The 26,253-nt window shown below is 35.9% G+C and overlaps 4 protein-coding genes across 8 annotated transcripts; 1 reads left to right on the plus strand and 3 right to left on the minus strand.

Annotated features, from left to right (window-relative positions):
- Positions 1-487: 487 nt before the first annotated feature.
- LOC149740006 (uncharacterized) lies at positions 488-12,023 on the minus strand. Of its 2 annotated transcripts, none has more exons than XM_089894178.1 (17): positions 9,549-12,023; positions 8,591-9,185; positions 8,396-8,517; positions 7,694-7,785; positions 7,082-7,228; positions 6,799-6,906; positions 6,360-6,463; positions 5,812-5,995; positions 5,111-5,261; positions 4,561-4,765; positions 3,825-3,983; positions 3,446-3,610; positions 3,209-3,323; positions 2,623-2,722; positions 1,809-1,966; positions 951-1,126; positions 488-802 (listed from the first exon to the last, which is right to left on the minus strand). In XM_089894178.1, the coding sequence occupies exons 1-17, from the start codon at positions 11,377-11,379 to the stop codon at positions 619-621; spliced, it is 4,596 nt and encodes a 1,531-aa protein (XP_089750304.1). In that variant the 5' UTR covers positions 11,380-12,023; the 3' UTR covers positions 488-618. The 2 variants fall into 2 exon arrangements, with proteins under 2 accessions (XP_089750304.1, XP_089750303.1); XM_089894177.1 differs by having other exon boundaries at positions 2,620-2,722.
- A 148-nt stretch (positions 12,024-12,171) lies between these two features.
- Positions 12,172-16,506, minus strand: LOC149740007 (kelch-like protein 12). Of its 4 annotated transcripts, none has more exons than XM_089871384.1 (12): positions 16,287-16,497; positions 16,098-16,221; positions 15,883-16,027; positions 15,562-15,623; positions 15,027-15,173; positions 14,891-14,966; positions 14,721-14,830; positions 14,456-14,660; positions 14,042-14,188; positions 13,828-13,986; positions 13,447-13,594; positions 12,172-12,780 (listed from the first exon to the last, which is right to left on the minus strand). In XM_089871384.1, the coding sequence occupies exons 1-12, from the start codon at positions 16,340-16,342 to the stop codon at positions 12,498-12,500; spliced, it is 1,662 nt and encodes a 553-aa protein (XP_089727510.1). In that variant the 5' UTR covers positions 16,343-16,497; the 3' UTR covers positions 12,172-12,497. The 4 variants fall into 4 exon arrangements, with proteins under 4 accessions (XP_089727510.1, XP_089727509.1, XP_089727508.1 ...); XM_089871383.1 differs by having other exon boundaries at positions 15,562-15,782; positions 16,287-16,491; XM_089871382.1 differs by having other exon boundaries at positions 14,456-14,830; positions 15,562-15,782; positions 16,287-16,506.
- A 2,438-nt stretch (positions 16,507-18,944) lies between these two features.
- LOC149740008 (b(0,+)-type amino acid transporter 1-like) lies at positions 18,945-23,667 on the plus strand. Its single transcript, XM_089871404.1, has 7 exons — positions 18,945-20,201; positions 20,281-20,630; positions 20,712-20,885; positions 20,964-21,111; positions 21,775-21,962; positions 22,337-22,543; positions 22,758-23,667. The coding sequence occupies exons 1-7, from the start codon at positions 20,066-20,068 to the stop codon at positions 22,989-22,991; spliced, it is 1,437 nt and encodes a 478-aa protein (XP_089727530.1). The 5' UTR covers positions 18,945-20,065; the 3' UTR covers positions 22,992-23,667.
- Positions 23,042-25,942, minus strand: LOC149740009 (cell cycle checkpoint control protein RAD9A-like). Its single transcript, XM_089871418.1, has 4 exons — positions 25,547-25,942; positions 24,933-25,084; positions 24,394-24,615; positions 23,042-23,766 (listed from the first exon to the last, which is right to left on the minus strand). Exons 1-4 carry the CDS (start codon positions 25,815-25,817, stop codon positions 23,179-23,181), a joined length of 1,233 nt encoding a protein of 410 aa, XP_089727544.1. The 5' UTR covers positions 25,818-25,942; the 3' UTR covers positions 23,042-23,178.
- Positions 25,943-26,253: the final 311 nt, after the last annotated feature.

Below are 26,253 nucleotides of genomic sequence, written 5' to 3' on the forward strand. Positions count from 1 at the left end.
AACGTATACAAATAGTATACAATATGACATGGCCTACTAATCATCATTGATTTATTTTGATCTTGCCAGTTTAGTTACGGCAAAAAAACGAAGCCCAATCACAACGGTGGGTTAAGATGGGATATCGTTATTACCTACATTCCATATTTCCTAATCGTGTTTTGAACAATTAGCCTACCAAGGCTCTTTTAGGGTTGTGATGATGCAGATATAAAATTCTGAAAATATTCTTGTCTCATCTTACCCCCACCCTACTATTATATAGAAGCCTCCTAGCCGAGGAATTCCCCGCCATAAACGGTTCTAAACAGTTTACCTCAATACAAGTTATAGGTTGTAATCAAACTTGATTCCATTGTTTTCGTATACGTTGTTTCCGTACCGTCATTCCGCTGATGCAAATGTGACTTGGCATCAAATGCCCTAATCACAACATAACGACTTTTTCCTCGGTCCCTCATTTTTGCACATAAGGCAGTTGAAAGTATTTATATTTCTCTCACATTACATATGATTTATTTTGTATTCAAACGCATGGCACTGACAAAATCCATCAAGGAAGCATGAAGAAGACAGAACAATAAAAAACGAGTCGATGAAATAAGATGAAGAAATTGGCTACAATGGACGAGGTTGGTGCAAATTTGCGACGTCCAAGGTCAGGGGAGGATCATGTTTTACAGACCTTGGCCTCCAATTACCTAAATCATCAACACCATTCCCTGCCATTCTATGCGTCAGTTTGTGTTTGACAGAAAAGCCAGAATAACTGTCCACTTGCGAAAGGATCATGATAACTTGCCTGAGAATTTATATTTAAATTTAAAAAAAGTTGGTAAACAAATGTAAACTTTACAAGACATGAGGACTCAAGGTCACAGGCATAAATTCACTAAAAAATGTCAGGCTAAAAAAGTTGGATTATTAGAGGTGTTATATAGATACCTTACCTGTGCAATGGAGGTACGCTGTCAGCTGTATACAAACTTCCCCTGCTTGACACAAGGTTGTTGCATGTTGTCTCACAACGGATGTGAAAACAAGAACTCTGGTGTCGATTCTCGGCCACCACAACCAAGCCACCCCAACCCTTAGTTAGCTGGTAACATGCAACACCGTCCCTTACCTGTTGGTAAAATTAATTAAGAGAAATATTTTAATAATATATTTAAATTTTCGGCTCCGGGCACATTGGATGGCGTGCCTTGCTCTAACAACCCATAAGGTATGGTTTAAAGGCTCGTCGATGCTATTGTTATGGCTTTTGTGTCTTTGGGCAAGAGAACCAACGGCGATTGCTCTAACCCAGCGGTCACTAATGTATAAACTGTCAATCATACATAAAAACAAACACCCACAAAGTTTCATATGTAGTATTAGACTTGTGTGTATGAAACAGAACATCCATGTTATAAGGACTGTCATGTTCCGGCCATGAGAGGATAAAGCAAGTTACATTCATATCGCAATTATACACTCAAAATGAAGAGTAATCATACACTCATATTAGTATAGTTACACTCTATAGAAGTGGGTGATTGTTTTTTAAAGTTATGTTTTATGCATGACTGCTGATTTGAAAACTTAAATGGTAAAGTAACCACTAGGTTGGATAAATAGAGTTTTATAAACACATATTAACATAGGTAGCATTATTAATAATAAAACCATGAAACACTCAGGTTTAGGCGTAACTTTTCAGTTTCAACCACTGTGCTACATCACTTGTTAGTTTAACTGTTAAAGCAAAACTATATGACTTGATTTGAGAATATTATAGTTTTTGTATAAAAATAACAAAAACCGACCGCAGTTTCTTTCCCAGCTTTAAGTGCAAGTTGAATGACAGCATCAGCAATTAGGCCATCAATGTTATTGCATGCAGTTATTCCTACAGCATGACTGCTATGTAAGGTGAGCACATAACTTGGAGATACAAGTGCTACACCAGATGTTGATGGTGACCCTTAATTTAAAAACATATTATTGTTAGAAGCCCATATCTTGTAATTTTTTTTTTTATAAATTGAAGCTAAAGTAGACCAATTGATAGCAGCAGTGAGGGAAAGACTAACCACTGAAACAATGTAGGTGAAAAAACTAGCTTACAAAAGCGTAAGCAGTCTAATACCCTTTTGCATGTTCAAAAGTTAGAATCACTAATCTCATATAGTAATGGCGTTATTTTGCATGGTCAACAGTTTATGCGAGTATTAACCCAGCGCCGTGGCATAGTGGTTAGCTCGTCTGCCTGTAACCCAGAGGTAATGGGTTTAATGCTCGACGTTGCTACCATTGTAGGCGTATGTGTCCTTTGGCAAGACACTTAACGAATTATCAGCAATACATAAAAAAAAATAAAAAAATCCAAAAAAAATAATTACCCACAAAGTAACATACATGGTAACTCGTAAGCTGGCACGAGGTGCTAAACCCGTGTGATAACGACTGTCATTCATTCATTCATTCATTCAACATTAATTTAGCTTAATTTAGAGCAATATTGCTGAATAAATAATAGTTATCATGCAAAAAGGATATAATAATAATAATATGTAATAAATTTTGAGAACAATGTAAATTGCTTTTATTTAAAATAACTAACAAAAACCATCTTACCACCTGCACCAGCATATCCAGACAACCAATGATTAAAAGCAAGGTTTATAACTAAGTAGGTTCCAACATCAAGCATACAGCTACAGGATTGATGTTTCTTCACCTGGGAAATAGAAAACATCCAATGGAAAATTAACTAAGCCAATCTGTGCGACTTAAAAAAACATTGGTTAATTTCATTTGGAATTAAAATAAGTTTAATAAATATTTTTGTTAGTTTATCATGGTATGCATTTAAGAACCTATTAGATTCTATTTATACTAAATCTTGATTAGAAGTTCAGCGCCGTGGCATAGTGGTGCGCCTGCCTGTAACCCAGAGGTAATGGGTTTAAGGCTTGACGCTGCTACCATTGTGGGCAAATGTGTCCTTGGGCAAGACACTTAACGGCAAATGCTCCAGCCCAGTGGTCACTAATAGGTTATTCAAATTATCAGCCATACATAAAAAATGAAAAAATCCCCAAAAAATAATCACGAGGTGTTGTGAAACCTGTGTTTTGTGTGATAACAACTGTCGTTTTCCGACCACGTGAGGATAAAGTTAGTTACATTCATTCATTCATTCAAGTTTTTTTGTGAAACTTACTTTTCTTTTGCTGCTTGCTACCATGGTACCAATGGTGGCTTTCCCGTTGAACACGGAAGATCGGAATATACAAATGCATGTGTCCACAGGACTTTGATTTGAACTCTCTTGGGTCCTATAAATATTTAACCCAACATGTATTGCAGAAAATACAAATTAAAAATTTCTTAAAATTACCGATGGGTAATGTGAAAAATCTTAACAGAAAATTTATAAAAATACTGATAGATAAAACACCTTGACAATTGTTGGAAGAGACTGAACTCGAGTTCACACTCTTTGAAAACCTCCAGAGTGAATCCTGTCAATGGTTCAGCAGCAGACGTAGGAAACTTGCCACCAAGGCTAACTTCCACCCAGTTTCTCCCGTATATCTTACAAATGTCAACGCTGTCAAAGTATCTAAAAAAAAGAAAAAAACGGGTTGTGCATAAACATTTGTAAAATTATTTTTTTCATATCCATGAATGTGACAAACAATCAAAGGGTTGGAAATAAAAGGTAAAAATTGGTTTAAACAAGTGCATAAAGAAAAGTATATATATACATATAGGGGTAATGAGAACTTTGCAAATCAGTCAAAAAGGCAGCATATACATTAAAACATTGAAAGTACTTCATCATGTCTTCAAGACACATCCAAAAAGTTCCATTGTCTGCATTTCTTTGGAAAAGCTGATTGGCTAATTGTGGATTTTGTTGCCATAGCACCGACTCATTTGACCAATCACCTTTCCATGAAAAATGTCCCCATGGGTTGCGTAGTTGCACAAGTCTGAAGATGAATTTGATATTATATCTGAAAATTACAGCATAGAAAAAAGTACATCCACCACTGCAGCTTTAACACAAGCAGTCACATTTTATTTGATGCATTTCATATATTGGTTATTGATCTTGGTTTCATATATTAGTTATTGATCCAACCCCGAGTTTTCAAGTTTTTTGGTAATTCTCTTGGTTGATTTTATTAGTTTGGTCTATGCTCGAATAGAACAATTCATGGTTATGTTTTGTATGCCATTTAAAAAGTAATGTTAACATGTTTTAGAACCCAGAGATTACTAAATTTTCTTATAAAAAAGAACATTTTTTTAGAGTAAGCTTACATCTGAACACGGCATACCATATAAACCAAAGACATTTATATGCCTTTTACAATAGCAAGACACCAATTACACAACCACTAAACTTTTAAATCACTTTATAACAATATTAACTTTTATGTTTTTCTCCAATTTCGCCAAGATTGAAAAATACTTTGAAAAAACAAGATATAGCTCTCTGTGTAGATAAATTTAAAAAACGACAAAATAATTTTTGTCCACAGAAAAAAAGACAACCATACTAACCTAACATAAGTTCCATTCTGGGTTAACTCTGAAGTAACACGAAGAACACTGTAAGCGTGTCGTGGACGAAGACCAATCTGATTATATTCTTCATCATTGGTGTCCATGTTACCCCCACCACACGAGGCACCCATGAGGTAGCCTGCCTCCATTGAGCTTAATAATTTCACCCACACGATGTCTTCCTCTACCTCAGTTTCAGGACCTAAAATAAAATACTCACATTACAAAAACCATACACAAACAGTGGCAAAGCCCAAAAAAGGGATTCAAACTTTTTGATATTTTTTTAAAATCTTATTTGGATTTTTTTGGGGAGGCTGTGACCCAAAAAACTTTTTCTGCCCCAATGTAAACAGATGCATAATATTTTAAAAATTATAAATTAAATAAACGTTGATACAAACAGTTGTCGCAATTTGTAAATACTGGTCCTACACCAACACACAGACACTGTAGACTGTACTGTTCCTATTTTTACACATCTTGTTTCATGTTATTATATTCTAGTCCAATTATTAATGCATTAGTAAAAAAAAAATTTTCATACATGACTGTTGCAGAGCTAAACTCTCGCACGGATATCCTGTCAACGTAGCAAGCCCTTCAATCGATCTACCAGCTTGTAATGCTTCATAACACCCGTGTAACTTTGCTAGAGCCTTCTCAACCAATGGAACCCATAACTGTTTCCCTCGTGCCTAAATCATACACAATTTATAATTATGAAATTTACTAATTTTTATCGCCAAAATATTCATCACTAGATATTTGTGATTCTTCAGTTTAAAATCTGAAGTAATTCAATTCACAAATGTTTTTATTGCGTCCCTATTAAAAAACGTTTATGACAATCTTTAGTCTAAGGTGAAAAATAAAAAATGCGGTAAAAGTATAATTATCAAGAATAATATGTGGTTATTCTATTTTAGAATAGAATAGAATATGTAGTTAACAAAGTTAAGTATTTTATTATTCAGCACACCATGGGAACCTGGGATTTAAGTTATTCTCAGTAAATCAACCACCCAAAACAGAAACCACACATTGAGTTAAAACATACCGGCATTTGATTCACCATAGCCAACCTAATATAGAAACATGTGCAGTGGAAACCATACCAACAATAAATATGCTTAAATAATACACTACCGTTTACAACATAAATTAAATAATTAGGAAAACTTTTTAAGAAAAAAAATTACTGCATTGAACTCAAATATAAAATATTCTAAAAAACAATAATCTTACATGAGAATAAATGAGTCTTCTTTTTTCGTCACATGGCAAGAGATCATCCACAAATACAGTTTGCCAAACTCCTGCTTTGCAAAGTCGAACCACATAAACTCCCTCCTTGTTGTAATTCTTTGTCACCATCACCCTCTTTAAAAGGTCAGGTCTCTCAGCTAAAACAGCCAGTGCACTAAGGAACCTGCGAAATTGTTGATTTTTAAAGTTTTTACCAGTTTTATGAAAATTTCTAAGATTGTTTAAAAAAAATTTAAAAACAGTAAAACAGAACCATTAATGGGCAAATATCCAAGAGTGCGTTGTAGATTTAGTAAATTGCCTACGATAATGTTTACATAATGTTCTTTTATGCTTGACTGATATTATACAATAACAATAAAGACTTGCTAACTGTCTTTTAATTTGTGTCTAACATTTGGGTCACCAAAAGACACATTAAAAAAACATTACAACAAGTCTAAAATCCCCCCAAATAAAATGAGCGATTGCAGTACCACATAAAACTATATAGTAAAACTACGAGTAAGTAAAAAGACTGAACTTACCAACAATTTCCCAAAACACCTTGTTTGATGTCGGTTGGAGAAGGATTAGAGAAAACACTCCATTCTCTGTTTCTCCAATCTGTATCATTTGATGAAAATGTGATCTGTAAAATATCAACAATGAAATGCCACAAAAAAGCGAATAAAAATGGAGGTTTTTAAAATGTTGCATTTTTCAGTCAGGTAACATGAATCAAGACGATTTAGATTTGTCTTCGTAGCGTACAAAAAGAGCTACAACTAATGTATACAGTATAGTGGGCTTAGGTGAGCTGTTCCATGTTTTTTTGCTCTTCCATCATCCTATTTGGTAGTAAACAAATAGTATTTACAGAACTATAACTTTATCCTCCTGATTCCAAATAAACAATTAGGAAATATGGAACTTTATGTGTCCAACGGCATCTATCTTACAAATAAAATACAAAGTGTCTCATACCTGCTGGGGTCGTAACCACTGACATTTGTTTGGTCTTGAGGATGAGGAAGGAAAGTAAAGAGCATTTTCAGTTGGTGGGAACTGGTCGTCCACAAATGGCATATTTTGCTAGAAAAAAAAATTAACGTTAAAGCATGATTTTTGTTATGTGTAAGAAGTTTTAAAGAGCAAAATTGCTAACAGAACCATACTTCTGTGAGCGACAGTATGATAGCCATTTTAAATCAGTAAACCTTATTTTTTAATCATATTTATGTTTATTTAGCATTAATAAAACACTTACATCTCGGCAAAATTTTGTGATGTTTTCCACGATCGTCATCACTTTCCTCTCAGCAATCTCCCTCATCTGATCCATGCTCATTGACTCTGGTTGAAGACTCTCAACAGATGATGGTGGAGAAATACTCATCTGCGGCACTAAGCTATTCTAAACAACATTAAACACAATTGGACACTTATTCTGGAAAGTTAAATTGCTAAATGTATGAGTATTTTGAATATTTGAGTTTCAACATTCCAAAAATATGCATGAAATCGGAAACAGTTAAAAACTAATATCATAAAACTTAGCAATTAGTTGTATAGGTCTGCTTTTCTGTGAACTAATGGTGGGCTATATTTTCAAACATAAGTTACATGTAAATATGCTGTAACAGTTGTTTAGGTGTATTAAATACATGGCCCTATGCAACAACATTCCCACAGGTATTACACTAGAAAAATCTAATTTCTACTACAATAACAACTCCTAATGCTAAGAAATCCTTACTGTTCTCACTTATATAGACCTGGGTGATTACAATTCTTAAGGTAATTCCACTAAGGTAGTAAGTATAATGCAGCTCTGAATAGTAGGCCCTACTTAAGTAATAAGTGATAATTTTCTACTTACTGTGACTGTTGCTGTTTCAACATTTGGAACAGATTGTGTGGGAGAGGCTGCTACTAGAACAGTAGAAACAACAGAAGTTCCAACACTGGTTCCTGTTAATCAGGAAAAACAGTAAATATGTTAATCACTTGGATAATCTAACAAACCTCACTTGAGTTAAGTCTAAGTAAATAATCTGGATAAAACAGATGTTGTAAAAATCAAACAAATACAACACTAAGCTAAACTATACTACAGTCTAAATTCATACGACCATTTCAACATTTTAAGGTTAAAACGGTTAAATTTGCTTTGACTGGGTGACATTAATACAGTCCATACTAGTGTTTATGCAACAGACCATATATCCTGACCAAACATATGGTTTTTATTACAATTCATGAAAGTTAGTTTGACTGTTATGGTAAAAAAGGAAATATACACACATTTTCATAATTGAATGTGTTTAATCTTTTTTAACTATTAAAAAAAAAAGATAAAAAAACATGGGACAATGAGGTATTTAGCGTTAAGATTTAATATATTGATGGGTAAAAAAGCATCTTTATTTTTACAATTGTTTTACTACTAATATTATTAGTAGTAAGTTAAATTGTATAAATTTCTAAACACAGAACAGCCTACTAGTCTTGTGGAAGTTTATGAAGATTTGTCACAGGTAAAGAAACTAAAATATACAACAAAAAATGAAGCTTTTTATACCAATTGAGCTGAAAATGGGGTCTGTAACATGAGTAAACATTCCATTTGGACACATGGTACCACAAGCAACACATTGAAAGACATCTGAAGAATTTCTCAAGGTGCAGGAAGAACATATCCACCTGTAGAAGTTAAATATGTTGTTAAATCAACTGTAATAGGCCCATACCAAGAACACATAAGAATGGAACTTACTCATCCACAAAGGCCTTCATGCTTGAACTAGTTGAAGAAATACTGCTTAATCTATTTACAGTGCTGATACTGCTGGCTGCTGAGGCAGAACTTACACTCTGCCTTTGTTCAATTATTGGCATAGTAGTGTTTGGTACACAAAGGGTTTGTTGTGAATTTCTCATTGTGTTTTGTTCCATAGAAATGTCGGGGTAATACGGTCTACGGCCACATATTCTACACCTATATGTTGAAATATAGCTATTAGGAATGCAACATCTTGGGCAAAACCAATCGGCCTGGTCACGCACATCGTGTAAAGCTTGGGACTGGTCTTCAGATGGAACTAAGCTATTGCTGTGAACAATATTAGCAGGCAGAGGGGAAGGCTGGATACTTCTTGTACATTGTGTTAGTGATGCTACTGCTGTTGGTATCAAGGAAGGAGAGACAGGAGATTTGTTGGTAGGAGGAAATTGAAGTGATGACAGAGTTGTCTTAATGCTGGAAATGGTTAAGGAAATCTGGTCATCTTGGGTAATAGGTTGGCTGTCAGTGATGGACATTTCTGCTGCTTTATTTGATGCTGTTGTAGAAGACGCTGGGAGATTGGGTTCTAAAAGTTAAACAACAAAGAAGGAAAATTGTAATAATATTTTATAAAAATATAAAACATTAGATTAACGAAAAAATAACATTATGACTACTGCCTTAGCATAAAATAAGCATTGAAACTGTTGTAAACATGAATTAAACTGAATTGTTTAAGATCAAATGATTCACAACTTTAACTGTTTCTTACATTAATGTTGGAAATCTGAGCAGTGATCACTGCAGCAAGTCATTCACTTATTTTTCTATCGCTTATGATTACAGCCAAAACATATTTTAATTTAATAACAAAAAATGACTGTGAGTTTGTATTAGCAATATGACAGGGATTGTTCAGCAAAGTTGTTTACAGATAAAGCAAACTGACCTGCAGCAAAGTGGTCATCATTAAATTCCAATGCATTGTCTTGATCCGGATCTGCAGCATCTCCCATGGTGTCTTTTGTGTTTAGATTAACAGGATCAAGTCTCACATTGTTTTGTGGCAGCATAGAAAGATCCTGGTTAGTTGGCAAAGCTGTAGCTCCGATACTTTCTTCGGATGCCATTATTTCTTGAGTGTTATAGATATCATCATCATTGTCTTCATCATCACAGCCTAACATCGCCAACACACCTGCAGGCTTCTTGTGAGTGTCTCGATCAAAGGCAGCAAGTTCACCAAGTAAGTATTTTTCCAGGTGGATGGAACGACTTAATTTCTGTGATTGGTTTTTTGAAATGAGTAAGTCGTTATTTTGATCTAAGTCTTGAAGATGTCGCTTTAATTGATCTCTTTGTTCTGAGACATCTGTGGGATCATCGGTGATGATGTGCTTAACTCCATCCTTAGTGGGTGATCCATGTGGATTTTCTTGTTCCTTACTAGTGTGTGCGGTTATTGCATGCGCAGTGTTGATCATACTTTGAAAGGGTTTATGAACAAGATCCAATGGCATGTCCATTTCCTTTGAGTTTGTTACAATGGACATCTCGCCTCCATCATTCATGTTTGACTGACTGTGAGTTTCAGTGTTTGTTTGGGCCGTTTTAACAGTTTGTCCTTGAGAAAACTGCTTCAACAAAACTTTTGGACTTATGAATTCTGGGTGTGCAAGCTTTACATAGCCTGCTTCACTCGTCATTGCCAATAGTTCTTCATTGGGAACGATCATCTGGTCGGTATCAACCATTCGGAAATTTAAAGCATTAATAATCGACCCAGCTTGCTCACTGTTGAAGTGATCCGATAAAAAAGTATGACAGGGGCTATTACGTATGTTTTCATTGGGTTCATGCCAATCCTTTTTATTTTCAATAATTTGATATTGTTCCAACTCCACCAACTGCTTGTCATGTGTACCAATTTGTGCACTGTAGTTTTCAAGTCCCTCATTAATGCGGTTTGAGGATAAAACATTTTCGGTTGAAAACGAATCAGTTGTACTTCGTGTGTTAGTTGCTTCGTGCTCTGACAAAGCAACCTCCATTGATGTTTCGGATTTTCCTTGTGGTCCAGCTTTCTCCGGACCTGCACCTGGAAACCTGAAGGAAGTTGGCGGAGTTGATCCTTTACTTTGGAAGAAACTGATAATGTTACTATCCTCGTTTCGTAACCGCTCTTTGAACATGAACTGTGGGATTTCTTTTCGCTTTATCTCATCGGATAGCTGCTGGCTTGTACATGATATGTCAGGCGTCATACTGAACACAGGGGGGCGCACCTGATAAGGAACTAAATCTTTCACAGAAGTTATTGCAATAGGTTTGGTTGGTGAAGTGGAATCATCAGGTTCTAAACCTACGTTGCTTGAAACCCCAGGAAGTGTCCTATCCCAAATACCTGGTGGTGAATCTGGCTCATTTGCATTATACTGTACAAGTGGCAATGGAACGCTAGGGTCTGATTGGCTTATTTCGTTCTTACTGGACACACCCATTTCATTTTTGGACATAATATACTTCATATAATTATTATAGTCAGAAGCTGGTTTTATGCGTTCCATATTTTTAAACACTGTGCGCATCGGTGAAATTGCAATTGGTAATTCATCCCTTTTAGAAATGAATGGAAATAATTGTGGATGTTCATTTGACGTTAACATTGGTGTATTATCATCTGGAACCGTTGGATATGAAAAGTTTCTTGGGCCCAAGCAAACTTCACAATTTTTATTTCCATCATCATTTTGTAAAGTACATCGTGTACAGACCCACATAGTTGCGATAAAAGGTTAATTTTTCTGCTGAAAGTAAAAAAATAAATTACTTCCAATGAGACATATATACTCAATGCACAAAGTATAGAAAATTTTAAATTAGTATTTATTTGAAATACCAATAGTTTTCTTTGTGGCTACATAAGGTGTGGGTAAAAATATAAATAAAAGTATTGGTCAGTTAGCATGGCCTTTTAAATACACCACATACAAAGTTCAAACCATTCTTTTAGCACAGTGGTTCTCAAAAATACTAATAGGAATTATTAATATGCTGATTTAACATCAAAGTTCTATTTATTGTTAATCATGACTGTAATATTTCTTTGTGTACAAATATCTAGTGGTAATGGAGACGTCCATAAACATTAAATGGAGACGTTCATAAACATTTACTAAATTTTGACATTTACACTGAGATACACGTTTTAAATTGCACTTGCACTGACGTAGAAAACTAATTAAACTATTTTTTTTATTATCACATTCTAAATCTTAAATAAATTACGAACTTAAGATAGACTGCTCGTAATAAATCTAGAAATCATTTAAGTAATTTTGACCAAACTTCCTTTTGATCCAAAACTCAAGATTCCCGGGGGGTTCCCCAAACCTGCTAGCACCTCGATTTCTTCGGGCAGAGTAAGTTGTAGAAACAAACCGCGCCGCGTGAGCGGCCGCGCAATTTTTTGACGTAATTTTTAATGCACGGCCAAACACCTATTTCTATGGTATTTCTATGGCTTTGAGAGTACCAGCATAGCAGCAACATTTGCTATTACTTTGCAATACTTAGTAGAGAGAAGTATTTTATTAGTAAAAAACACGAAGAAAATCAAGACCAAACACATAAGGCAAGTTGTTGTCACTATTTTAACTGTTTAATTTGTCAATTAATGTTAACCATCGCTCGATTACTCAGAAATTTGTTGACGATTTCTGAATGATTCAACGAGAATCGTTCAATTAGAAATATAGCACAAAATTGGATAAAAGTAACTTTATTATCTTCTCGTGGGGGGGGGGGGCGACGGTGATTATAGCATGAAGTTCTGTTATTGGTTATTGCTTTTATTCACCTTCTTATTCGCAGTTTCGTTTTACAAACTTTGGTCGACTTATTTGTCACCACTGGCACTAAGGAACGTTGAACCAGGTGATGTCTTTGCCAAAAACTCAAACTCCCGCATCGATGGCGGCGTCGACGGACTCCCAAGCTGAACCCTATTGTCTAAATGCGAACTCTCTGACAACTGATGTGCGCCTACGTCAGAAGTATCTTCTTTGGGAAACATTGCGTGGAGGAACAAGTTAGAATCAATAGTACCGTGAACAGTCCACACATCGTTGGTTGGGTCGTACGTTTCAACTTCTTTGACAAATGATCCGTCGCAATCAATCCTGTGTCAACAATATTTATTATTACTATAGTTATGAACATTTGAAAGGTTTTTAATTTGATTTTAGTAGAAAGGCTATACATCAAAGTAGATAGGTATAGTAGAGTAGGGGAAGAAGGGACACCTTTTTAATCTATTTTCTAGTCTAATTTTAAAGTAAACAAGGAACATTTAAAGAATTATAAAACCGTAACCTCGGGACTTACACAGACCGTTGTTAATTCTTTAAAATACGATCAAGATGTTTGAATATGATGTGCTAAAGGTGTCTCGTCTTCTCCCACCAAACTATAAAGTAGGGTACAGGAAGATGAGACATATTTACACTCTATTTTCTCATCCTATTTGGTAGTAAACACAAAAAATTTAAAACATTTTAAAACTTATTCTCACGGTTCCCATAGAGCGTTGATAATTGTTTAAAACACAATCAGGATATTTAAATAATATGCTTAAGTGTCCCATCTCCCCCACCCTACTATATACTCCTTTATAAAATAAAAGGCCAGCAAAATTATGCAGTAGGGCGAGGTAAAATGTTTTTATTTCCCTTCCATTACCATTATGGTAGTATTTACGGAATTATATATAACCTCCAGACGAATTTTCAAAACATGATTAGGAAATATATGAGATTTGGAAGCTAACGGTGTTCCATCTAACTTACCCTCCAGTTACAACGATACATCCGTTTAACCAACAGGCAGCATGACCAACTCTTGGTTGTTTCATACTTTGACACAGTGTCCACATGTCCCAATCAGCATCGTAACGCTCTAACGTGCGATTCGCAGATATCCCATCTTTGCTACCACCTGTTACGATTGTCATAATGTACAATAGGGTGGGAAGATGGGTCACTTTTTAACTCTATTTTCTCGTCCCATTTAGTAGTAAACAAAGAACATTCAAAGAATTATAAAACCGTATCCTCACGACTACCATAGACCGTTGTTAATTGTTTAAAACACGATCAGGATATTTGGATACAATGTACTAAAATCGTCCCGTCTTACCCCGCTCTACTATATATATAGTTGATTCGTACCAAAGCAGTAGATTGAATTCCCTTTGACCAATGCAGCAAACCAGCAGCGTGGTTGAATCATCGGCTCTTTTTTAAACCACTTGCGTAACATGGGATCATACATTTCCACAGAAGCTAAGTATCTTTCATCGCATCGACCGCCAATGCAGTACAAACACCCTATTCATATAAACCCACAAAATTAGTAGGATTATAATGTTACTAAATTACCAACCATTTAACGCCACCAAACAGTGACCACTTCGTCCTTCATGAAGAGCTGGTAAATGCTTCCAGAAGCGACGGAGATTGAAGTCATAACACTCAACAATATTCATATGTCGCAATAATGCGTTGAACCCACCAACAACGTAAAGTATATCTAAAGTAAGAGTAAACATTTAGCGGTAAATAACTCAATTGGTCATAAAAGCACATCTACAAATGACAAACTCAGCGTTTGAATTTAAACGATTACTTTTTTGGAACTGCTAAAATTGTAACGGTTTGGTGCTTTGCCCAAAACAATCCTTTTAGACGTTTTGACATAAACGACAGAAGTTAAAAAATGCATAGTCGCTAGAATTGGACAGTTCATATTCTGCAGTATGGTTCATTGCTTATGATGCAAACTAAAATTTGGTATTACCATCTAGTACGGCGGCACTTGCGCACTGTTTCCTATACCACATTGAATCGATACTAACTGGAACAACAGAAACTTTCATGTGGCAAGTAAACATTGTAAAAACTGTAGATGTTTCCATGTGACTCGAAGCACTCTGGCCACCTAACTTATATAATAAACCCTTGTACTGTACAAAAGCGGAGCAAAGGATGTCTGGTACAGCAATCTGTAAGATTTTATACGTTGTAGCAAATACATAACACTCAATGCAAGCAACACTGCTGACCTTTGCGTCACACACCAGATAAGTATCTTCAGCTGCACCATTAAGGGAATAGGATCGTATTGTGTTTGGTGATTTCGCGCTTCCCAATACCATAAATTTAAAATCTACATCTGTTAACGAAGAAATATACATTTATGCTGTGGTTCAGGACTTTTTTGTCGTCTGTATACCTTCTTTTCGACTTTCCCACTTCTGTACTTCGTCTATTATCAGATTAAGACACCTTTTACTTTTTCGTATAAGATTCTAAAATACAAAAGTTTTAAAAATAAAAAGTGACAAATTTATTTTGTTTAAAAAATATACCTCACTGCATATTATTGATTGGATAAACTGGTTTGAAAACCTGCCAAAATCAAGATTTTCAAGCAAATCAGGAAGGTAGCGTGTTCGAGTTAAACGATTAGCTTTTACCCAAGCCAACACAGCGATGTATCTGCTCTCCTCAGTAATCTGTTAACCAAATAATATAGTATAGGGTAAGATAAGATGGGTATACTACGGTACAGTCAAAGTTATTACATCTACCACTTAATATTTTTTATCTCCTATATGCGTGTTTTTAACAATCAGCAATGTTCTTTTAGGGTCGCAAGGATAGGAAAAATACGCACCATCTTACCCAGCCATAGTATAGACATGCGAAAACAGGATTTCATTTGGGATGCGATAGCCTATATGAAAGGTAATGTTTAAATACCTCTTCATAGTTAATGGCTGTAGTCTCTCACAAGTTGCTCAAAAATTGTTACCTAATTAGTGATGTTTTCTATTCAATTTATTAACCTGATCTTACCCTAAGCTGTATACGTTAAAACAAAACATTTTTAAAACATCTTACGTTTTGGAGGGTGCGTCTGTCCATATAATATTGTAATTCCGACAGAGACAAGAAGGAGAACTCTTCGGTTGAAAGAAGGGTTTTAAATTCGGCGGAGATAAACTTGTTTACAGCATCGATAAGTATCCTACTGTTGTGTGTCAAACCGAGCAAACATAGTTGAAAGCAATTCTTGTGTTCAACTATAGACGTCATAAACTCTAAGCAATCTTCTCTTGCCGCTGTTGATTTGGTAAACTTCAGGCACGTAATATTAGTTAATGGTTAACGACATATCAAACACAGTGCAAACTTACAACTGAGCCTGTACGTTTTGCTCACCTTCTATTTGCAAGAAATCTGCGCATTCCAAAATATCAAAAACATTCTCCTTTGTAAGTATAAGTTCGTGACCATATATATACTCAATGAGATGTGCCACCAAGTCTGCCGATAAGTTTCCTTTCAAAACTATTTCCGTACAGTCCTGTCGGTAAAAAAACAGACTATATTTTCTGCTTAGTATTATTAACAGAAGTCACTTTCAATGGACTTACTTTGTCGGTGTGAATTTGATGTTCGAAATAAGATGAGTAGCAAGCCAAGACTAACTTGTTGCAAGGAATGTCTGTTTCACCAACACGTACGGTTACGTCATTGAAAACTCCACCAGAGCGTGTCCTAGTATTACACGATTAAGCCTTAGAAACACCTTATACTGCTTATACTTATTGGAACCAATATACCGTTGAGCATAACTTCGCAGTTCCTCGTAAGCTTCGTCTAAAATCTCGTAACGCATCGTTGTTTTCTAGCTACAAGAATCTACATATCATAACTTCACTGTACACAGGGTAGTTGCTTATGCTTGGTATACTAACTAACGGAACTCGACTTTCGTGTATTGTTCCACGCAGATGAATAGCTTGCGTGGGCGACAATGAATGGGCGTCATTTCCCCGTTCCTCGGCAAAAGTTTTATGTTGGATAGATAATCTGCATCTGCTTGTGTCTTATTGTTTATTACTTTTAAATTTTAACTGAGTTCATAATACTATTTCTCTCCATTACAATCTCCAACGACGTGCCAATTGTAATGCTGATCGGTGTGCTGTATTTATAGTTTAAGCTAAAGTTGATTATACCTAAGTACGATTATTGTAAGCCGTTTGAGTCTAAGAATTACTATTTACCTGTATGTTTTATTTCAAATTAACAAAAAATATTTTTACCGCTGTATAACCATATCTAACGACTCGGAAAGACCGTTGTAAACTGTTAAAAAAAACAGTATGTACGTCTTACACTTACACCATAATACTATATAGAGTAAGGTGGGGGAAGATGGGACACCTTCGGCGCATAATATCCGAATATCCTGATCGTGTTTTAAACAGTTAACAACGGTCTAGTGGAGTCTTGAGCATATAGTTTTATAATTCTTTGAAAGTCCCTTGTGTACTACCAAATTGGACGAGAAATTAGAGTTAAAATGTGTCCCAACTTCCCCCACCCTACTATATATAAACAAAAGCAAAGAACAGAATTATATTCCTATATATAGTAGAGTGGGGTAAGACGAGACCCTTATGAACATTGCGCAACATTTCCAAACTCAAAATGACTGTTTGGGGTCACAATACGTATTAGTTTATGCGCAGGCCATACATTCACATCAGCAAATTCTACGTTTAGAAGCTCGTCTTTAATTTAACTTCGAATTGATGACTTCTCGTACAAACAGGCCAATTTCGGAAGTTGGCTAATGTATCACGAACTAACCGCGCTATAACTTGTTGGATATCCGAGTGACTCTGCCTACAATATCCTTATTTCAATATGGTCGAAATTGCAATTTCCATGGTCTAGTCACAGCAACGAGATGAGCAACGAACCGATCTATGTGCGATGGGGAGCAATCCTTATCCGCGTGACTGCAAACCCAAGATTTAGCTTGGAAGTTTTACGTTCGTGTAAATGCCATGTGATCGTCTTTGTGTAGCGAAGCAAAGTAATAAAACAGCACGATAATGTAGATAGTATGGGTGCTTACCTCAGTTAAACCAAGAGCCGTAGAAATAGAGTAAGGCAATTTGAACGTTAATTTGTGCCCAAATAACACAGTAGGTGTAGAGAAAATGCATGTTTTTCGGTGTTTTAAAGCGAACCTTCGATTTAAAAATAATTTGTATGGTTTAATGCTAAACAAACATGCATGACCTGTGTTTTGTATCGAAAAATGTCAAAAACGAGATCTATAAGCGGTGTGGTGAATTTGTGACATTTCAGTTATTTAGTATGGTTAATTTTATATTTTTTTGCAAGAAATGTTTGATAAGGTAAATATAAGCTATTTTACGCTTTCCCACAAACGTAAATCGCAAACAAAACTAATAATATTAATATTAACTAATAACTTTTTATTTGTCTCTTCGATTACGGTAGCGAAGATTTAGAAATATTTTAAACAAAAGACAGCATATATAGCGACAAAACAATAGTTGTTAAAACACGCTTACAGGTAAAAACATATTTACAAACCTAACTAGTTTGTTTAAATTCATTGCGAGTCACTGCTTTTGCTCGCTTTTGGAAACAAGAAGGCGGCAGTTGGACTACTCAGTGTTTCTCCGACTCTAGTTGAACCTGTACAGAGCAATTAAACAGATCAAAGACGTGTAGTTGGGTGGGGGCGATGGGACACCTTTTTATTCTATTTTCTCGTCCTATTTGGTAGTAAACAAATTATAAAACCGCATCCCCAGGACTTCCATACCATTGGTAATTGTTTAAAACACGATCGGGATATAGTTGGATATTAGGTGCTAACTGCTAAAGGTTCCAATCTTCCCCAACCCTACTTTTATAGCTCTTTTTATAAGTCTATTTAGTATTTATATACTTGGGTATGGATCAACAGAGTCACTTAATATAACAAACAATCAACGTGGTAGTTTTCACTTCACAATGTTGGCTTGTAGTGACCATATAGATCCTTTTTCGTCGAACTGTTGTTCTTTTTGTTGTTGCTCGTTGTTTTTGTGCGTCTTTTTGAGCACGTTAGTAGTTATATAGATCCTTGTTTTTTTGCGCAGCTTTTTTCCACACTTATGTCAGTTCTTAATTCTAGCGTTTATTCTCATTCTCTTGATTTTAAATCAAATCAGAATATATCTATAATTTTTAAACTAAACTTTCAGATTTAAAACCGCGTGATTGGCAAAAAAATTTTTACTCGTGTTACTTTCTTTATGTAGTTTAACATAACGGTAACACTGCTGTCTGAGAGTTTGGGGGCACGGCGGCACGTGTGTTGGTGTTGGTGAGATAATAAATCCACACAACCATTCACGACTGAATTTAAATAATACCATTTAGGTGGAGACAAAATATATTTTAGAGCCAATACAGTATTACGTAAAAGAAAGTAAATTAGGGGGAAAGATTGAACTTAAAACAAATTTAGGGTTTAGAAACTCTAAAACACATCGGTATTTTGTTTTCTGTTTTAAAAAGACCAAAACAAAAACTGGAAGCGGATAATTTGTGACATTTTAGTCATTTAATAGGGGTAATTTTAGTATTTTAAAGAATCTATTAAAAGATAAATAAAAGCTATTTTACTCCTTCCCACAAATGAAAAACGCAAACAAAACTTAACAAGCTCGTTTAAACCCAATGGGTTATTTTATTTTTTATTTTCTAAAGATGTTTGACAGGGTACAATAAGCTAATTTTTAAATTATACGTGCTTATCCATTAGAGATTTGCTCCTTTGTTTTTATCAGCGTTAGATGTGGGGGTATTTCAATCGCTATCGCGTTTCACTTTGACAATCCGCCCTTTTGGACCTGCAGCATGCACTGAGTATAATTAACATTTTCATTTTGTCGCAATAGATAGTTTGGTTGCGGTGAAGCAGTAGTTACTTTGGTAGAACGTTTACTTTTTAGGTTGGAATGTGTTATTGTTTATTATCGTTTGCAGATATTCATCATTTAGTTTGTTAAACCTTAATAAACAAAGGTTTAGTGCATTAAAGCCGCGAAACAAAAGCGTCGCACTAGAGAATACATATGTAACACAAATGGGACGAGAAAAAAAAAAAGCGAAAACATGTCCCGTTTTACCTCATTCCACCATACTAAAAATGAACGCGCTTTAAGCGCCTTGTACGAATCGTATCAAATAATTATGCAGCTTAACCAGCAAAATAAAACACAACACCTCGATCATGTTCGTTCGTCGATTTCTAAGAGTAAAGCCGCCGCAGTTGCAACTTTAGCTTCTACACATCCATCCTGTCGTATGGGGAACGTACTTGTGTGCTTGGGCAGCTGTAGTCTTGATCTGTCGCTAGTAAACTGACGCATTTGGCCACATAATTTCCTGCCATAAAGGCAATACGCCAGTGCATTCTTAAATACGATGCAGTGCAAACCACTTTGTTTTGACAGTCATAGTGTCTAGCCAGTCTAATTAAAAACGTATCTGGTATCTAGGAAAAAAGTATAGCTGACCAAGAATGGAGAAGAATGAAAAGTGCAGTGGTAACCAACCATTGGAGTTACGACGCAAAATTGGTTTCTGGAGAGGTGTGTCAGTTATTTCTGGTCTTATCATCGGTTCCGGTATATTTATTTCACCTGTTGGAGTGTTAGGTAAGTGTTTCCATTTAAACAAAATGCTGTGCGATAGGAAAAAAACATGAAGGTAAATGGGAAATTCCGTCGGTTGCAGATGCGGCTAACAACAGCATCGGAATCAGTCTAATAGTTTGGCTTGCTGGAGGCTTGATTGCCATGTCCTCCAGTCTATGTTTTTGCGAACTTGCCCTCTCAATTCAACAATCAGGGGGGAATCTTCCAATTTTCAGTCTTGCGTATCATCCAGTTGTGGGCTTTGTTTATATTTGGAAAATGCTTATAGCACCCTTGTTTGATTCGGTGTCGCTGCTTGCTTTCGGCAGGTACGCCACGGAAGCATTTTTTGGATGTAACCCTCCAGTCTCTGCAACAAAGCTGGTGGCTTTATGTCTTATGTTTAGCATCGTCTTTATCAACTGCAAAAGTGTGTCTGCGACTCTAAAGGTATGGATTGCATTAAACTGTCACTGAAGTCACTTTAACAAAACGCGAACGATCGTATAACCAACGTGTTATGCCTTAAAGTTTCAGATGTTTTTTACTGGTTGTAAGTACGCTGCCTTGAGTGCAATATGCTTCGGAGGAATCTATCGATTAATTAACGCAGATCCTGTTGGCATTCATAACTTCTCTCACATTTTTGATCCTGAACCAATCAAAAACATTGAATGGGGGCGATTTACGTTGGCATTTTACAAGGTTACGATATACGTTGTATATTTGTTTAAAAGATAAAACACACCCATTCACCCAAATGACATTTCTTCAAATTTGCAGATATCATGGCCATATTCAGGTTTTTCTGGATTAGCTTTTCTTGTTGAGGAAGTTAAAAACCCGGAAAAGACTCTTCCACGTGCAACAATTTTTGCGGTTTCTTTAGTAACTATTTTCTACATATTCGTAAACGTTGGCTACTTTGCAGGTTCGTGTATTTCATAAATTTCCATTGGAAAAAGGACCTACAGTGTATGTTAATAGTAAATACTGTATTCTATAGTCGGGTTGGGAAGATTGGACACATTTTCATTTTATTTTCTCGTCTCATTTGGCAGTAAACAAAGGATATTCAAAGAAATATAAAACCATATTCTTATAACTTCCACTGACAGCTGTTAGTTGTTTAAAACGCGATCAGGATGTTGGAGTATTATGTGCCGTTTTTCCCGACCGACTATATATATCATATGTTCATTGTACAACATGACATAACATTAATATATCTATTTGGTAACGATGATTGCAGCAGCATAGAAAAACGAAAAAATAGGAGGCAAAAAATGCAGTTGTCATAACACGCTTAATTAAGATATAATTACAGCCCTTAGTTAAATAGAAAGCATGGCTGTTACGCCCAATAAATATTATTTATGATAAGACGTTTAAATAAATCCAAAAGATTGTCTTATTGGAAGCAAAGGGGAGGCCAATACATCATAGTCAATACAATTACCACAATTTCCGACGGAAATGCTGCAGTTCGAATAACAGATCCATTTTACTACGGTTCCAATAACATGCTACAGTAAAACGTTAACTGATTACGTTAACTGATTATAAAGGCAATAAGGCATGTCTCATATAACAGTGTTGTCGCCAATCGAAGTTCTCTCTTCGGAAGCAGTGGCTGCTACGTTTTCGTACAAGCTGGTGGGAAGCTTACCATGGTTGATTCCATTGCTTGTCGCAATCTCTACTATCGGGTCTTACAACACTAGCATCCTCGCATTCTCACGGTGTGCGTTTGTTGCGGGTAGAAATGGACAGCTACCTAAGGTATGGTAGACTAATCAATGTGGTTTACATTGTACAATGAACATCGTACAATACAGATTGTTCAGTACAACTTCAAAAACCATTTACAGTGCAATACATTGCGTTGAACAGCAAGATAATGCATTCAGTTGCTTTACAATGTAATTCATTCAGTTGCTTTACAATGTAAATAGTAGGGTGGGAGAAAATGGGACACCTTTAACGGATAATATCCAATTATCCTGATCGTGTTTTGAACGAACAGCGATCTATAGGAGTTGTGAGCATACGGTTTAATGAAATGTGAATGTTCTTTGTTTACTACCAAATGGGACGAGAAAATAGAGTGAAAGGTGTCCCATCTCCCCCTCCATACGTCATCATCATTTTACCAGCTCTTTGAAATGGTCCACATTCACAACTTGACACCTGCTCCAGCTATTGTGGTGACTTGTGTGTTTTCAATCACACTTATTGCAATCGGTGAGTTGGATCCACTGATTGATGCGCTTGGGTTTACGGGTTGGCTTCACTACTTTATGAACGCAGCTGCCGTGCTTGTGCTGAGAAAACGTAGACCTGATCTTCCACGACCTTTTAAGGTGAGTGTGAGTCTTATTAAACAGATGTAACTTTGTAGGTGATTACTTTTGGTAATTTTTAAATGTATGGCTGCCAAGTACGTAATTGCTGGGCTATTAAACGACTGCACAAGAAAATGGTAGCAGGGTCGTACTTCGTACTTTCTTTGCTACAGGCAGGGCCGCTAACATCTGCGCGACGGCACCGGATATTAAAACGTTTTATATATCTCAGGTTCCAACGTTCATTCCCCTGATGATCTGCTGCATCTCGATAGTGTTTATCATCTGCCCAATAATTCAAAACCCTCATTTCCTATATTTCTACTCTATTATTCTGATGGGAGTCGGCGTTCTAGTCTACCATTTATTTGTTGTAAAGAAACTGGAACCTTCTTTCTACCCCGCTATACAGGACTTTTTACAGCGATGTTTTCAACTTGCACTGCCGGACACTAAAATTGCTTAACTGCCCTAAAACTTCTAAGCTTATCGTTGCTGCTTAAAACACATAAACAGTTCAGTGTTTGTAGAGTTATTGACCCATATTGTGACTCATATACAGCGCTCGTATGATCACAGTACGCTCAAGGAATTAAAAAAAAAAACGAAAAAAAAAACAAAATAACCTAAAATCTCCTCGTAGACATGCAAAATCAGGTGCCATCTTCGTTGTCAGAGTCTGGCGCTAGTACTAAGACTGTACGGTCTAAATCGTTGGGTTGAGTGGCTGCGAAAAATACGGTTTTAACGTTTTTAAAACACGGCTGCTTTGGTGAAGGCGAGTTAAACCCTTCGTAACGGGTTGCGTTTGTCTGTTCACCCCCTTGCAGCGGTATTTCTGGGCTCACGTAATGTTCCGAATTAATTGAATCACAATCTTTCGGCTGCGGCAGCTTTGTCGGCTGCGGCTTTGCGTTCGTCTTTTGAGCGGAGACCTTCCGAAGAGGTTTTGGAGCTACTTTTGATCTGGAAGGTTTCACAAAACTCCGCTTGTTAGTCGTGGGGAATGTTGTGTTGGTGGTAAAGTTTGCAGTCGCGTTTGAATGCTGGGAATTTTTATCCGTAGCAATAGTAGCAATCACGAAGTTTGCACGAAAATATCCATTATGCTCGAGACTGAAGATTATAGGCTTTCCACCAACCTCAAAATGTATATTCACTGGCATTGCTGCTACCTCACAAAAAGCAAGGATTGCACGAACATCTTTCAAGCAGAAAGTGACGTCTGTGTCAACACCGATCTGAAAACAAACACAAAATTAAAGTGGCACAGATCATAGTAGCATATAAAACGGTTGTTGTGAATATGTGTCCTTGAAAAATTACTTTTATCAATCCATTTTTATTCAAAACCAGTGGTTTTTTGAACCACACCCTTCAGTTCCCCTTACTTTTCTGGCTGTCTTAATGGCCACAGTTATAAAAATGCAGTCATACGAAAAGTAAAACTACATTGCACCATACCTTAAGCTGCCATGTTAAGTAAGAATAAATAAAATTGAGAACTGTGTCTTTTCTAGGCCTTTAACTACATATTTCATGTTACAGGATTTTATCATGCAGGACTTTCATAACAATATTTTGCAGGAATCTGAAACTTAGGTTTTCATTTTGCCCAACTTTTAACCAAACAGAATCAAAAATGTAAATGTAGTGTAAAATGAAACAAAATTTTAGACATAGAACAGCGGCAAAAATAATAGTAAACTTGGTTAGTGGTTACACAAAATTAAATTTCTCATTATTTTATAGCAAATATCAAAAACTATTAATAGTCCTGTCCACATACAAAATACAAACCATTACAAATAAAAATAAATAACCAGAATCCAGAACATGAATCCATTCAAGCATCAAATTAACATCACCTGGTATTCTGAAAACTCCTCTGGGTTAAGAGAAACCTCAGTTTTCATCAGTTGAGCAATTTCATCACTTTCATCATCTGAGTAACTTCTCAACACAACTTTACAAGGTGAAACTAGCATCGTTATTTCTTCCAGACTGGACGAGAAATTAATCACAACATCCGATAAAACTTTATGGTCACATTTTAAAACATTAGGTGAAAGATCTTTTGCAAAAACCGCCTGAAATATAAAATTGACAAAAAAATTAAATTTATTTGTTCAGTTGTTGAATTTTTATTAAATTTTAGTACTAGTAATAAAACTGTTACATCAAACGTACAAAATGATGGGAGTTTTTAAGCCAATAAGAAAATACAATGTATTTGTACATGTCATTTAACCAATCATTCATACACTGTCACTGACTTATGACTAAAAAGCAAAAACCCACAATGAAACACGCAAACACCCCAATTAACAAAACCATTTTAACCCCTACTAACTTGGTGCATAACCTCTACCCTATAAAGATTAGTTACAAACAATTGTACATTAACCTGTAATGATTCACATTCTTGAAATGTGAGGTGATGTGTTTTAGTGATACCATGCTTGCATTTCAGTTGAAACACAAGTCTGCACTCATCACCATCAAGGTCAATATCACATGTTTCCACTGATCTTTCTATGTTTGCAAGTGATTTGAACACTGAAAAGTAAGCATTAAGCCCATTATTACAGGTAAAGTATTTTAAAGTTACTTAATACTAGCTAAACTAAGGATGGTGTATGAATGAATGAATAAAGGTAACTTATATTATCCCTGTGTGGCCCTGTGGCCGGAAAACGACAGTCATTATAATTCGGGTGTACTGTTTTATACACCTCATGCATGCTTATGAGTTACCACTTATATTACTTTGAGGGTGATTATTTTTTGGTGGCTTTTATTCTTTTTAAGTATGGCTGAGAATTTGAACAACCAATTAGTGACCACTGGGTTGAAGCAATTAACCATTACCCCGAGTTAGAGGCAGTCCCGCTAACTACGGTGCCACAGCACCGGACTATGATAGATTGGCACTTGTTACTGGTCACATAAAAGTGTTGATCCTAAAATGTTACTACTTTTAATTTAAAAAAAAAACTTGACTACATGTTTAAATCTTACCTTGAAGTAAAGTCTTTAAAGCAACTTTGCATCTGGTAATTGGAAAGTTGTCGTCGTCCACAGTTAGGTCGATATCCGACCCTGCATTGTATACTTGAAACAAAGGTTTCATAAAAAGGATACTGACGTATGCTGATCTTGACGAATTAACCGTTTTGAGTGCGAGACCGGTATCCAGAGGCTCAAAGTAAACATAGTGACCAAGTTTCGCAAGGCAATGTATCGCTTTTGCAAACAACTTAACGTTTGCTCCTGGCAAAACACACTTCATGTTTTGGAACTCAATTAACAAACCCGCCAGATAATGAATTTGTCACGTGACAAAAACAGCATTTTATTGGGCACGTTAGTGGTCCAATAGATTCTTTTTCGTCGAGCAGCTGTTCATGTGATCATGTCTTTGTTACAAAAGTTAGTTGCTTTATATATTTATTTTGAGTACGTAGTATCAGAGTATACTAAAAGAGAGTATGACGGCTGAACTTGTCCATTGTCTTCGTCACGCTTGAATGTAACTGCTCTCACGCCACACGGTTGCTGGGCAACTCAATATACGTTTGTTCGTGCAACTTCATAAATTTCAGTTTTATGTAAGACTTGTCGTATTTTTAATTACTTTATTATGGATTCTATGCGCCCTAGTTTTGATTGGAGTACACTGCCAGCTAACATCATCAATGAACTTTCGTTTGTTGATTTTGGGGAAT

This window comes from Ciona robusta, chromosome 2, assembly GCF_009617815.1.
Source record: "Ciona robusta chromosome 2, ASM961781v2".
In the NCBI taxonomy this organism is placed as follows: domain Eukaryota; kingdom Metazoa; phylum Chordata; class Ascidiacea; order Phlebobranchia; family Cionidae; genus Ciona; species Ciona robusta.

Bases quoted from the DNA above. Each gene is read 5' to 3' on its own strand.
- LOC149740007 (XM_089871382.1), bottom strand. From the start codon at position 16,342: ATGCGTTACGAGATTTTAGACGAAGCTTACGAGGAACTGCGAAGTTAT. The intron at 15,174-15,561 runs GTAAGATGTTTT...TTTGGTTAACAG, and splicing joins ACAGACGCACCCTCCAAAAC to ATTACTGAGGAGAGCAGATA. The intron at 14,189-14,455 runs GTAATACCAAAT...CTCTTACTTTAG, and splicing joins AAGTGCCGCCGTACTAGATG to ATATACTTTACGTTGTTGGT.
- LOC149740009 (XM_089871418.1), bottom strand. From the start codon at position 25,817: ATGAAGTGTGTTTTGCCAGGAGCAAACGTTAAGTTGTTTGCAAAAGCG. The intron at 25,085-25,546 runs GTAAGATTTAAA...CTTACTTTTCAG, and splicing joins TTTAAAGACTTTACTTCAAG to TGTTCAAATCACTTGCAAAC. The intron at 24,616-24,932 runs GTTAATGTACAA...TTTATATTTCAG, and splicing joins AAGAATGTGAATCATTACAG to GCGGTTTTTGCAAAAGATCT.
- LOC149740008 (XM_089871404.1), top strand. From the start codon at position 20,066: ATGGAGAAGAATGAAAAGTGCAGTGGTAACCAACCATTGGAGTTACGA. The intron at 20,631-20,711 runs GTATGGATTGCA...TATGCCTTAAAG, and splicing joins GTGTGTCTGCGACTCTAAAG to TTTCAGATGTTTTTTACTGG. The intron at 21,963-22,336 runs GTATGGTAGACT...TCATTTTACCAG, and splicing joins GAAATGGACAGCTACCTAAG to CTCTTTGAAATGGTCCACAT.
- LOC149740006 (XM_089894177.1), bottom strand. From the start codon at position 11,379: ATGTGGGTCTGTACACGATGTACTTTACAAAATGATGATGGAAATAAA. The intron at 7,786-8,395 runs GTATAAAAAGCT...CCTGATTAACAG, and splicing joins CCCCATTTTCAGCTCAATTG to GAACCAGTGTTGGAACTTCT. The intron at 1,967-2,619 runs GTAAGATGGTTT...TTTTAAATTAAG, and splicing joins TGGATATGCTGGTGCAGGTG to GGTCACCATCAACATCTGGT.